At 44.8% G+C, this 12,823-nt stretch overlaps 1 protein-coding gene across 1 annotated transcript; it reads right to left on the bottom strand.

Annotated features, from left to right (window-relative positions):
* Positions 1-12,026: 12,026 nt before the first annotated feature.
* LOC128090619 (claw keratin-like) lies at positions 12,027-12,434 on the bottom strand. Its single transcript, XM_052703031.1, has one exon. The coding sequence runs from the start codon at positions 12,432-12,434 to the stop codon at positions 12,027-12,029; it is 408 nt and encodes a 135-aa protein (XP_052558991.1).
* Between the last annotated feature and the right edge of the window lie 389 nt (positions 12,435-12,823).

Raw genomic sequence — 12,823 nt, 5'->3', positions numbered from 1 at the left:
CACGTCACGTGCCTGCATTCATCATTGCAACATCTTTCCATAAACAGCAGTTTCTACTTTGCCTAATGCACAGTTCTGCCCATTATCAAACATTTCAACCAGTGCTGATTGTCACCAAGTCAAAAGAAACAGAAATATTTTTTCTCTGTCTGTTTAAATGGAATAGAGCCGTTTCTTCCTAATACATAGAGGTAAAACTCCTTTCAAGGCTGAATCGATGATACCCAAATCCCTTTTTCTTAGTTTTTTTCTCATCAACACCCTCTTATTTTTACTGTAACAGCTTAGAAAAGTACAGGACACAATATTTCTACCCTTGTTACAAATCAGAGCATGTTAGTAACAATAATTTCTATGTTAATGGAGACTCCAAGTGAATGAATTGGGTCTGCACTCACCAAGTTCACCGAGGAGAGTAAACCAAGAGAAGTGGTGTGAGGAGCTCAGGGTTGGGAGCACTTATATATGGTTTCTAGGACCCACAGAAATCAGTGCGGTTCTCTGCATGCTTCCATTGCCCGGTAGTCATGGAACAAATATCAGAAGCAGATCACCAGTTCAATTGCTATAATTGTTTTCCTCGACGTTTAGGACATTTTTCAAATTCCTCAGGTAAGGAATTGTGATTACAGTGCGTGGGGTTCTTTCATCTCCCAACTTTCAAGGACAAACAGCTTTCTGGGAATGGACACGGGAGGAGTGAGATGGAAGATACGCAGAGCTGCGCTGCCCATGGATGTGGGGAACCCGTCAATGTATTTCACATCATGCCCCTACAAGGGAGGCAAATACCACACATTGTAAGGTGTCTAGAAACACCCGAGATGGAAAAAGACATTATAGCATGTGCTTAGAGCCTTTGCCAAGTGGTTTGATTCGTTTACGTCACAATTAATGACAGGCGTTCCATTAATTCCTTCAGGTTCTTCTCCTGCCTATAATTTGGCATATGCGCTATGAGGAGAACGGGATCAATTAAATGAGCATCTGAGCAATGTATTCAAGGCTTAATGTCTTTTTATTTTATTTTTTTTTTAAGTCTTTTTTCGTTTTGAATTCCTAAGAAATCCTTAGAAAATCTTGCACAAATCCACATCTCCTGGTGTCCCAGCATTGACTGGGGCAAGCCTTACTGCAGAACGTGGTGGTGCAGAACGCAGCCGGGCTTCCTACCAGCCTTCTATTGGGAATGCAGTTGGGAAAAGAGGGAGAAAGATCCCTTAGGAGGGCCAGGAATATTGGCAGGATGGAAATTGTTCTTCCCTGCAGGTGGGAAGTGGTTGCTGGGGAAGGAGGGAGGAGGCTGTGCTTGCAATGAGGTGCCCAACCAGTCTGTGCCTTTGCAACAAGCTACAGTGGTGCAAAAAGGCAGCTGAGGTGCTGCAGTTCCCCATGGCAATGGGGGTTCTGCTAAGCTGGAGGGGGAGAAATCAGTGTTGAGAGATTTGTGGTGGTGCTGCCCTGTGGGATGCTCAGCCCAGGAGGTCCCATCCTCATTCTGCTGATTGTTACACAACATCGCAGCTCCTGACCAACCAGTGAAAATTAAATCATACAAACACAGCTAAATTAAGGATTTAATGACTGTTTTGGAAGAGCATTGATACCATGAATTCTGATGAGGCTCAGCATTTCCAGAATGCCTGTTATTATCCTCATTTAATATGCAAATTAGGCATGGCTCACTGCGTTGAAGGTCATCCAAGGAGGTATTTGATGAGGGAAAAAAAGAGGCTCTTGTCTTTGTATGCTGTGCTCTGCCTCCTCGGGGAGGGCGGTGTTGGGTGAAGCAAAACACAGCATCAGTGAGATTTTCTGTAACATAATATTACCATTTTTGATGTCTAAACCCGTTGCTATTACGACTGCAACAAAACTTGGTTTACATTTGCATCATCTGATGATATTCTGGGTGATTTTCTTCGTGGTACGAGCAGGTGCAACGGTGCAATGTAGACTACATGATTCATTTTCCTATTTCCTTTCTATACATATATTTGGATATATGTGTGTGTTTATACGTAGCAGCTGAGAGCTCTGATTCATGACACCATTGCATGTTTGAGGCTTTTAATCCCCATAAGATTTAAATTGCTTTTTGTCATCTTCATTTCTCAGACAGCTGACATTTCTGGTGTTTTTCCTTCATTTGGAGCATGGTTCCAAGCAGTGCTGTAGCAGTTTATATCAGAACTAATGTATGCAAAGGACCAACGAAAAACAGACCTGGCTGTATGATATTAAGTGAAAAATCTAATGATTTCACTAAAAAAAAAAACCCCACATGATGTCATTTCATATAATTTTAAATATTTTTTATTATTCTTTGCATTGCATATAAAATCTGAACTTGAACACTGGGAGCAAAGTGATTTAGTGGGAAATATTGCTGATGGATGGACAGTTGGATTGGATGATCTCAGAGGTCTGTTCCAACCCTGGTGGATCCTATGAATAAGAAATGAAAGAAAATCCGTTCCTATTGTCTTCGCATTAATCTGGAATACAACACAAAGCATTAAATGAACCGGTAACTTCAGGTTTCAAATTCGATTTCTGCACAAAACAGAGGTGCTTTCAAATGAAGACCAAATATGTTCACGTTCTGAATTTCAGCCCATGACCACGTGGGGGAAACATGCCCTCAATTTGTGTTTTCAGAGCGATTTTCATTAAAAGGGAGTTGATAAAGCAGTTCAGCACGTTGATTGCAGCCAGCCTTTGTCAGCAGGTTATTCGCCTGAAACCATTTTCCTGAAGTTACCCCGTGTTCCCTGGAGACCACATGGGGAAATTCTTTACCCTGGGCTCATGGATTCGTTTTCTTCCTGTTCCTCCTTTCCTGTGTGCTCTGCCAACCTCCTGAGCAAGCTGTTGGCTAAACATGTAGCTCGTGTCTCACTTCTTTGCTCTGCTGGGATCAGTTGCACCCGATGCATTGTAGGATGAGGCAGGGAAGCCTGCAGCTATCCCTTTCCAAATGCCCACCCACATAGAAACACCACCCAGAGCCCCTAATTCCACCTCCCAGCTCACGCTGCAGGGCTGAAACTCTTGCAGATGGGGATGAAAAACATCTCCTGTTGGAAATCTCTGGCACAACTCAGCCTCCTTGTGGTTACCAATCGCTGCAGCCTGGGAACCATCCTGGTAGGTTCATCCCTTTGTCATCGTGCTGACCATCAATTTTACCTGCAGCAGCTCTTCTCCTTCCCTGTCATGCACCCTGCTGTTAATTATGGGGATGGATGACTTCCCATCGTAGCCTCATCTTACTGCAAGCATCTGCCTTCTTCTCTTTATTCTGTCGTGTAAAATAGTTCTTCCCAATGGACTGGGTGGGAAGGACTGTGCCCAACAGGAGCACTGGCAGGGCAAGGTGCTGTCTCATGGCTTGCACAAGCAGCATTGGGCACGCAAAGCCCTTCTGGTGGAGAAACAGCAATATACAAACCTTGTGCAGTGGGAGCAGATGATGTGGGCTCCCATGTCCTCCTGTATCTACTTTCAGAGCTGCAAAATGCAAAAAGTTTGGCACTGTGCACCCCTCTGGTTGCATTTTGGATCCTCAAATGTAGCATAACTTGAGCTGGAAGCAATCAAGAACTGCTGATCTAATTACCTTAAGTCTTCACATTTCTGAGTTAGTTTTTTGGATAAAAAAGGCATTCTGGTGTCTTTCGCAAAATAGGTTGAGATAAGATGGATGTGAGCTTCAGGACTGCCCTGAAGAAGACAAAGTTGGGTTGTCTGATATATCCTCTGTCAGCTCGGACTCCACAGATACTTAAACCTGCAGATCTGAAAAGCTAGGGGCTCCTTTTGACTAAATCTTCGGTATATCATTAATAATACCAAGAGTAGAAGAAAACCAGAACATTAAAAAAACACAGAAAGCAATGCTGTGATGCAAGATCTTTTAATGAGAAGAAGCAGCAATGTATACAGCAAGTACAGATAAGCAGAAAAGGAGGACCATCCCGAGATGATTACATTCTGTAAGTGCAGTTTCCACACTTCGCACCAAGTGCTTTGCTTTGGGGCCGAGCTCTGTACCTCCTGGCGCAAAGCTCTGCATCAAAACATGCAGCATGTGCACAATGAAAAGCTACGAAGGAAGGGCTGATCCTAATGCAAGTTATTCAGTATTGCTTGAAGAGGTTGGAGAGAGGTGAAAGCGCTCTAGTGCTATTCCTGACCGCAGTCAGTGTCCCAGGAGCTCAAATTCTCATCTAGCCATGCATCGCTATTTCACCTTTAGCAGTTATAGTAGGGGTAGCAGCTTCCAAAGCTGTACCGGCGGGTGTAGCGCGTGGAACAGGGGGAGTAGCAGCGGGAGCTGTAGGAAGGGTAGCAGTCCCGGTAGCCACTCAGCCCCCACGAGCCGCGGTAAGTGCAGGGGCTCCCGCAGTCGTAGGTGCGGTAAGTGCAGGGGCTCCCGCAGTCGTAGGTGCGGTAGCTGTACACGCTGCCGTAGCTGCACGGGGAGTAGCAGGAATCGTCCCACTGGTTCTGGTAGTAGAAAGTCATCTTGGGGCGGTGCAGGGAGGCGAGCCTGCAACAGCAGAAGGACAAAGCCTGTAAGCCGATGCTCCTAATAGAATCCCAAGGGAACGCTGCAAACGTGCAGCGAGGGAGAGAAAGGCACAAAACCCTGGCATGCTGTCTGAACCTCCCTCTCCTTGCTTGCCTATTGTTCAGCCCTGCATTTTAATGATGCCTTCCCCATAGCACTCCATCCTGCACAGCTGTCTGAGCTCTCTCACTCAGCCCCACTCCTGCCTGCACTGAATGGGAACCATCAGGGAGAAATTGGCACGTCCTTCAGAGCTGCACTGAGGTAGAGACTTTAAGGGAAAAGAGAGCTGTGCACGGGGCTGAAACATTCAAATATTCCCCCAAACACAGGGAAGAAAGAATATCTAAAGTATAAACAACACTCGTAAAATCACAGTCCTCCCAGTTCATTAATCTATAGCACCTGCAGCTCAGTGATGAGAAGGGATGGGAGGAGAAGAGGGGAGAGAAAAAGTTTCAAATGCCTGGAGGATGGTGAGCCTGAAGCAGCAGGAGGGAAGAAGAATTTGAGGTCTCTGAGATTACTCAGTAGTTCCAGCAAACTCCGTGGAAGTGTGAAAAAGGGAGAGAGGAGAGGAAGGGGAGCACAGCAACCAACCAAATACATGCACTCAAGGCTGTGCCCTGGCTCCTTCCTCCCCAGCTCACTGCTTTGTGAGTACGTGCCTTCTTTTTCTACTTAAAAACATTTAGAATGATAGAATAGTAGGACTGCTCAGGTTGGAAAAGACCTTCAAGATCATCAAGTCCAACCTCAACCAAACCAAACCCTACTCTTATTGCTTTTTTCTGTTGTCATTGCTTGGAATCAGCAGCCCAATTTGAAACAGTGCTGTACAGAGCACAGTGGGAGGATTTGGTTCTCTGCAAGGATTCATCTCTCTTCACCCAAACCAGCATCTGATCTTTCCATGAAGTCCAGAAGAAACAGACAGTGGTTCAAGAATAAACTCAGACACTGCTGAGTGCGCATCAGGAAGGGAATCCTCCCTTTGTGCACGCTGGCAGCACTCAGATACAAACAACTTTTAGTTTGTTTAGTCTCCTTAATTACCCCCTGAAAAATGCTAACATTTTGCCTGAAATAACTGAAATAATGGTATGCCTTCCCATGGCAAAATAAAAACACCCAAGACACTTCCACGTGGTGTATAAAAAAGGAAATTTCTTACAGTGCATTGCTGGAGGTGAACATTTCTAAGCTTATGCCACTATTCCAATGTCCCACTTTTGAAAGCAAGAATTGCACTTGCATGGCTGTGAAATCACAGCCTTCTCTTTTAAAGTCTGACTCCTCTCTTTACAGCAGTATAGCAAAAAGACAGCACTCAGACAGCAACAAAAGCACTGCAGTAAGTCCCACTTACCGAGCTCAAAGAGAACGTAAGCCAGAAGGTGCGAGTAGAGAGCCCTGAATTTCTCCTGCTTTTATATACCTATCTGACCAAACCTACTGTGCTTTAAACTTGCATTCATCACAAAACAAATTTTCTGACGTGCGTCAGCCTTCAGTTGATGTAATTGTTTGTCTTGGTTTGTGATTATTAGTCAGTTCTTGGCTTCCAAAAGCATGACATTGCATTGCAGTTTTCTTTCATGTTCAGACTTCCTGGGACAATTATGTTTGTGGAATTGGTGTGGTGAAATCTGAGCTATAACAGGAAAAGGAAGGAAGGACACGAAGAGCAGAACTGATTGACATTAACAACCCCAGTTTTGGAGGAATGGATAAATCTCAGTAAACGAAGGACGCAATGACTCCGGAATGTTTAGAGAAGAAAGAACATCAGTTTCATTTTCTTCAGAAATAACAGCCCATAAAAGCATTTCTTTTTCTTGACTTTTGTTTCAAAATCTCAATTTTAGGCCAGAATATTTACATTATTTATTATTATTCATTTGAATTCTCAAAAAGAGAAGTGCAAGAAAGGCATTTTCAGTGGTGGGGATGCCTGTTGTCACCTCGCTGCAATCTGATATTGACAAATGCGTTAATTGCTATTGTGATCAGCTACGAGAAGGTTATGGTTATTCTTTTGGAAATCCTATTTGCTTTGCTGTTCTCCTTCAGCTGCTGTTAACAAACTTGAAGAGCCACCTTATAAGATGAAGCAGAATGAGACTGGGGAAGCTGGGATCCCTTTTGATAGGAGAGCAGTGGAAATGGTTTTGAGCAATATAGGAGGATGAAGAAGAGACTTTTGGGGAAGAGAAAAATGAAGGCACATTGAAATGAATAATAAATCTACAGGCTTTCAAGCTGAGATACCAACATTTGGAGTTTCCCAGGTTTGAAATGCTCGCACTCAGCCTTCTGCAGAGCTTGCACAAGCAAGGTGTGCTTATTGGATCCCAAATATCTGCTTCGTTATTGCTTACACCTCAATGAGAAAAAACGATTCATGCAATAAAAGGATCAAATAAATCAAACCAGAATGTATCTCTGTAACAACTGCACTATTCCAGAGAAGCCCTCCAGATGCCAAAGACTGTTGAACGCAGCATCTTTGTAGTGTTGGCAAGGTGTTGAGCTTCATGCTGCTAATGATAGTGAATAACACTGAGTGCTGTGAGCACAACTTGTCCTGGTGAGCTGCAACATCCCAGCCTTCCCGGTGACCTTCACCTCTAAACGTGGCTGTTTACATGCATCCGAAGGCAGGATAATGACAGGCGTGACAGATGTTCAAGGCCTTTCTCTAAATTTTGAATATCAAAGCCTTCATTAATACTTATTAACATTTCTGTGTACAAAGAGATTTGTTATTTAAATATTAATGCCACGTTACCGGAGAACGCCCCAATATTATGTAACGCAGTTACTAAAAATGTCTATCGGGTTACCCAGTTCTGGGCTTTATTACAGCTGCAACTCATAGCTTTGGAATTGGGTCTCTGAAATATTTTTTTCCTAAAAATACGTCACTCACATACCGTTCTGAAGTTTATAGGCCAATTTTCTGGCTGAATCAATCAGTCCAGCAATATCCTGTTGTGTGACGGTGTTATAGAATCATAGAATGGCTCAGCTTGAAAAAGGCCTTCAAGATCTCCAAGTCCAACCTCAACTCAAACATGCTGCTATCCAACTCTACCAACCTACCGCTCAATCACGACCCTGAGCACCGCATCCAAGAGGTTTTTAAGCACATTCAGAGATGTTGGCTCAACCACCTCCATGGGGAACCTATTCCAAAAGATCACAGAGAGGGCCTCTCCAATTTGCTAGTCACAGGAAATGTCGGAAGGGTTTGGTAGGAATGCGCTGCTCTGCTTGTGATTAAAGTTATGAAATACCTGAAATTGAAGGATTGCTTCTTCCACAGGAATCTCTGGGAAAAAAAAAAAAAAAGAAGAAAAAAAGCGAAGAAAAGTGTATGGGCTAAAATGTATTTTGGAAGTTTGACATCTGAAAATAAGTTATTTGGCAATCCGGATGTCTTAGCCTATCTTTTAGTTTATTGCTGTGCTAAACAAGTGAACGTAGCGTGATGATACCAAAACTTAATCGTTGCAGTTTTGAGATGAAAGCAAGTGGAAGGGTGTATCCTGCATGTCAAAGCACTGGGACAATAATCAGAAACCTTGGGGAGAACTGGTATATCAATGAGAGGAGTCATGCGGGAAGAAAAATGAGTTTGGTAATTGGAGCTGATCTGGGGCATGGCCACGCACTGGGCGGGACAGCAGCTCTATAAAAGCCCGCGCTGCTGACAGCTCTGCATTCACTTCTTCCGCCTTACCTCCTTGCAGAAGTGGGTAAGTCAGAATGGGTTTAGGAAAGCTAGTAGGAAATGGAGAGAGGCGTTTAATGCTTTTTCTCTCCCCTCTTCTCCTCCCATCCCTTCTCATCACTGAGCTGCAGGTGCTATAGATTAATGAACTGGGAGGACTGTGATTTTACGAGTGTTGTTTATACTTAAGATATTCTTTCTTCCCTGTGTTTGGGGGAATATTTGAATGTTTCAGCCCTGTGCACAGCTCTCTTTTCCCTTAAAGTCTCTACCTCAGTGCAGCTCTGAAGGACGTTCCAGTTTATCCCCTGATGGTTCCCATTCAGTGCAGGCAGGAGTGGGGCTGAGTGAGAGAGCTCAGACAGCTGTGCAGGATGGAGTGCTATGGGGAAGGCATCATTAAAATGCGGGGCTGAACAATAAGCAAGCAAGGAGAGGGAGGTTCAGACAGCGTGCCAGGGTTTTGTGCCTTTCTCTCCCTCGCTGCACGTTTGCAGTGTTCCCTTGGGATTCTATTAGGAGCATCGTCTTACAGGCTTTGTCCTTCTGCTGTTGCAGGCTCGCCTCCCTGCACCGCCCCAAGATGACTTTCTACTACCAGAACCAGTGGGACGATTCCTGCTACTCCCCGTGCAGCTACGGCAGCGTGTACAGCTACCGCACCTACGACTGCGGGAGCCCCTGCACTTACCGCACCTACGACTGCGGGAGCCCCTGCACTTACCGCGGCTCGTGGGGGCTGAGTGGCTACCGGGACTGCTACCCTTCCTACAGCTCCCGCTGCTACTCCCCCTGTTCCACGCGCTACACCCGCCGGTACAGCTTTGGAAGCTGCTACCCCTACTATAACTGTTAAACACAGAAGGATTTCGTGGCAAATGAGGACTGGGAATTGATGACTGGATCCATGGACTGTGCTTGCGGAAGCTCCGAGTCCAGAATGGCGATGCAAAGCTGTTTTGGGGAGCTTAGTGTTACTGTAAATTTCTTCAATGTTCTTCTGAAATTCTGTTTTGTCTTTTTCCTTCTCTGTTATCTCCTTTGCTTTGTGGGGGTCTGGTGGTATAAGGGAAGCAGGGCAAGACACAAGGGTGGACAACTCATTTATAGCTCTTCCATTAATGAAATCTGGAGTGCTGTGCCCTACTCTTCCTCTAGATGTGTCTCTCAACTCACTGCTTTTTAAGCTATACCAAAGAGAAAGTGAGTCATCCAATCTGATTTGATTCACTGAACTCAACAAAGTGGAACAGTTTGAAAATGACAGCCAATGGCTCCAGCAAAACAAGGTGATTTTCAGCACAAATTCATCTCTGTATTTATTCCTTCTGCTTCTACCTTCTCTGTCATGCTTGATTGTGATTGTGAGCTTTCTTCATATTAAAATGTTATAGCATTATAGCACCTCGTTGTTTTTTGCTTTCTGATTCACATGTACGCAGTTTTGTTTCCAGCTCAGTATATTGTGATAAGCTTTCCTGGGATTTACCGAACCCTGTAGCTTTTAAGTATCTTTTCACATGAGCAAACACTTTGCAGATTAATGACCCAGTAGTACCTCAGCAAATGAAGAGACTCAGTGTCTCTTTCTAGGGAATTTCCTACGGAAGGCTTGGAAAAATCCCCTTCAGTTTTCCTTAGCATCACAGCACATGCACAGGCACTAGGGGTAAAACCACCGGCACCGCATCTCAGTGATTTACAAATGCAAGCAAACCCATTTTGACAGGTGGGAAAGCCAGAAATTAGGAAGAAAATCCCCTTTTCTCGGCTGATTTTGTGCTGGCAGTGTCTGAGCCACTTTCTGCATTTAGAGACGTGATTTGTTACAGAGAATTGCACACTTTCCATTCACCTCATTAAGCCCTCATAAAGACAAGGGTTTGCAAGTGTTACTGCGAGGCTCCATTTGAATGACAATGAATTGGCACGAAGTTCCCAGGCTGCACCATCACACAGATGTTATTAAGGCGGGATCCCTCTGAGCAAGCCCCAAATGACTATTATTCATGACAGAAGTACCTAACTGGCAGCAGCAGTAACCTCTTAATAGTACGATGCTGTAACAGTCTGGGCTGAGAGCAGCAGGCAAAGCGCTTTGAAATGCCTATTAAATCCTCGGACCTTTATTGTGAACGTAATTGCCTTTCTTTGAAGGCACGCACAGGCACTTTGAAGGCAGTAGAAAAAGAGGGATGGATCTCTATTGCGCTATGGTAACCCATGCACAGGAGTGAGAACGTCATCAAACACCTTCACAAGAAGAGCCTCGGGTTATGCTTTCAGCACAGTTGGGAACGGAGTTCCTCATGGCTTCTGAGCAGCTTATTTCTGGGAAGGCACTGGCTTTGATGCCTGACACATTTAATTCTGGAGCACAGTACAGATTGCTCCTCAACTTGTCATTGAGGTGAATCTATTTTGCACTAGCTGGTCATGATCTCAATGCTTCAATGTCTAAAACTACGAAATAAAATCTGGAGGGTTCCTGTTATGATGCTAAATAAAATCTGGAAAGTACTCAGTGTCAGTGATGAAGTAAGAGGAGATGTTGGCTGGAAATAATCACTATCACAGAGTCTTGGTTGTTCTACAGGGCTTAACTGTGAATATGGTTAAAAAACGGTTGAAGATTCCTCAGAATCAATGCATTTAGCTACCTTTCTTTACCTCTCAAAAGTCTTAAGGTAGGGCTAGAAAGGAATCTGAATTTCTATGATTGGAAGGACAAAGCCAATAATCGTAGGATCAATCCTGGTTGTGTTTGTAGAGAGCCACATTTTAATGAAAAAAGGGAAGGCTTTAAAGCCCCATTCCAAATGAAGCATGTATTGAAATGCCTCAGTATACATGTTTGAAGTGACTCTTATTCAGTAATGAAGTGCCTAATGAGTGCAGTATGCATTTAATACAGTAATAACACACTCTGAGAGCACAAAGCGAATGAGAAATGCTTTGAACTCCTCAGACTGTGTAGCATGAAGAAATCAGAAATCTGGAGTCGTTGCACATTTCTGGTTAACAAAACGATCTCTGGTAACAAATACATTCAGTGATAATGTTTATGCAAAATCTCACTTGATATTAATGAGGTTAATACCTTGTTAGCATCTACTGCATGCTACAGCTCAAGGGTACAAAAAACAAGGTGTTGAATCTTCACAAACAGCTTCCTGATCTCTAATAACGTGACTTGAGATTCATTACCAAAAACTTTTGAGCCAATGTAGAACATCAGAAGAGCAGATATGGACAAGTCAACCAAAAGCCAAGTTGCAGATGGAATAAAGATTCTTTAATGCAAATGGAGAAGGCAGTAGGCAGTGATACAGAAAAACCACAACATAGAAATAATGAATTGCAATCGTGCAAACCACAAGGCTGTTGCAAGTCTCAACCCCAGAGATTCCTCTTCTTAGCTCTGTTCAGGAGGCTCAGAGCTGGTCAGAGTAGGGAGAGCTTCACCCAACGATGAGCACTGCTTTGCTGTACACAAGTAGAGGGAAACTTCTGGAGGCACTGTTGGAAACCCTGAGCCCTAAACTGCAGATTTCAGAGGCTGAACTGAGCAAAAAGCAAGGAGTAATGATTTAAAGTAACTAATTTGGAACAGCCATAAGAGGGATGGAAAGCTACATCTGGTGGTAGAAGAGAAGAGGAGGTATTTGTGAAGACTCAGCAGATGCAGCACTGTAGTGTGTGGATATTTGGGATTTAGCAGGGCCCACAGCTGCCCCCAAGGGACCTGTAGCCTCGGCCCCAGCTGCCATATCCACAGCTGCCAAAGCCTCCATAGCCCCCAAAGCCCCCAAGGCCATAACAGCCTCCATAGCCTCCCAGGCCTCCATAGCCCCCAAAGCCTCCATAGCCCCCAAAGCCAGCACTACGTCCAAAGGTGCCACCCAAGCCCGATCCAATGGCAGGGACTCCAGCTGAGCCAACTGCAGCGTTCTGTGGGAAGGAGCTGAGGATGGGCCCGGGGAAGGTGACCACGGTGGCCGGGGGTTGGATCACCACGGTGGAGTCGGGGCACTGGCGCACGCAGGGCTCATTGCAGCTGTCAGCCAGTGGGGCTGGGGCGGCCACACCGCAGGCAGGGGCACACAGGCTGGAGCAGGACATCCTTCAGTTCAGGAGATGAAGCTGTGAGAGTAGGCAGAGCCATAGTCAGAATAGAAATGGAACACGAATCCTTCATGCCTCTCTTCTATTTGGAGGATGTGCTGAGAGCCCTGAGAAGCCTCAGAGAGCTGCACTTACCAGGAGCTGAAGGGAGTCAAGTGGAGGAAGCTGGATAGAGGACTGCAAAGTGTTCAGCACTTTTATACCCACCCCAGACAGCCTGAGGCATGCACTCGAGGGCAGTGGTGGCAGAAGCTCCCAATAATCATGAAATAAACCAAATACACATCATGACTCACAGGAAAGATGCAGAGCAATTATTTCACTTCCCATTGGGCACACTGAGACAAAAACGTGCCTTGGAGAACAGCAAGGGGATGAGAAGGTCA

The sequence above is a fragment of the Tympanuchus pallidicinctus genome, unplaced genomic scaffold (genome assembly GCF_026119805.1).
Source record: "Tympanuchus pallidicinctus isolate F22 unplaced genomic scaffold, pur_lepc_1.0 scaffold48, whole genome shotgun sequence".
NCBI lineage: Eukaryota > Metazoa > Chordata > Aves > Galliformes > Phasianidae > Tympanuchus > Tympanuchus pallidicinctus.
The sequence above is the reverse complement of the archived record's forward strand: the minus strand, read 5'-3'. Positions and strand labels throughout refer to the sequence as shown.

Coding starts and splice junctions, on each gene's coding strand:
- LOC128090619 (XM_052703031.1), bottom strand. CDS start 12,434: ATGTCCTGCTCCAGCCTGTGTGCCCCTGCCTGCGGTGTGGCCGCCCCA.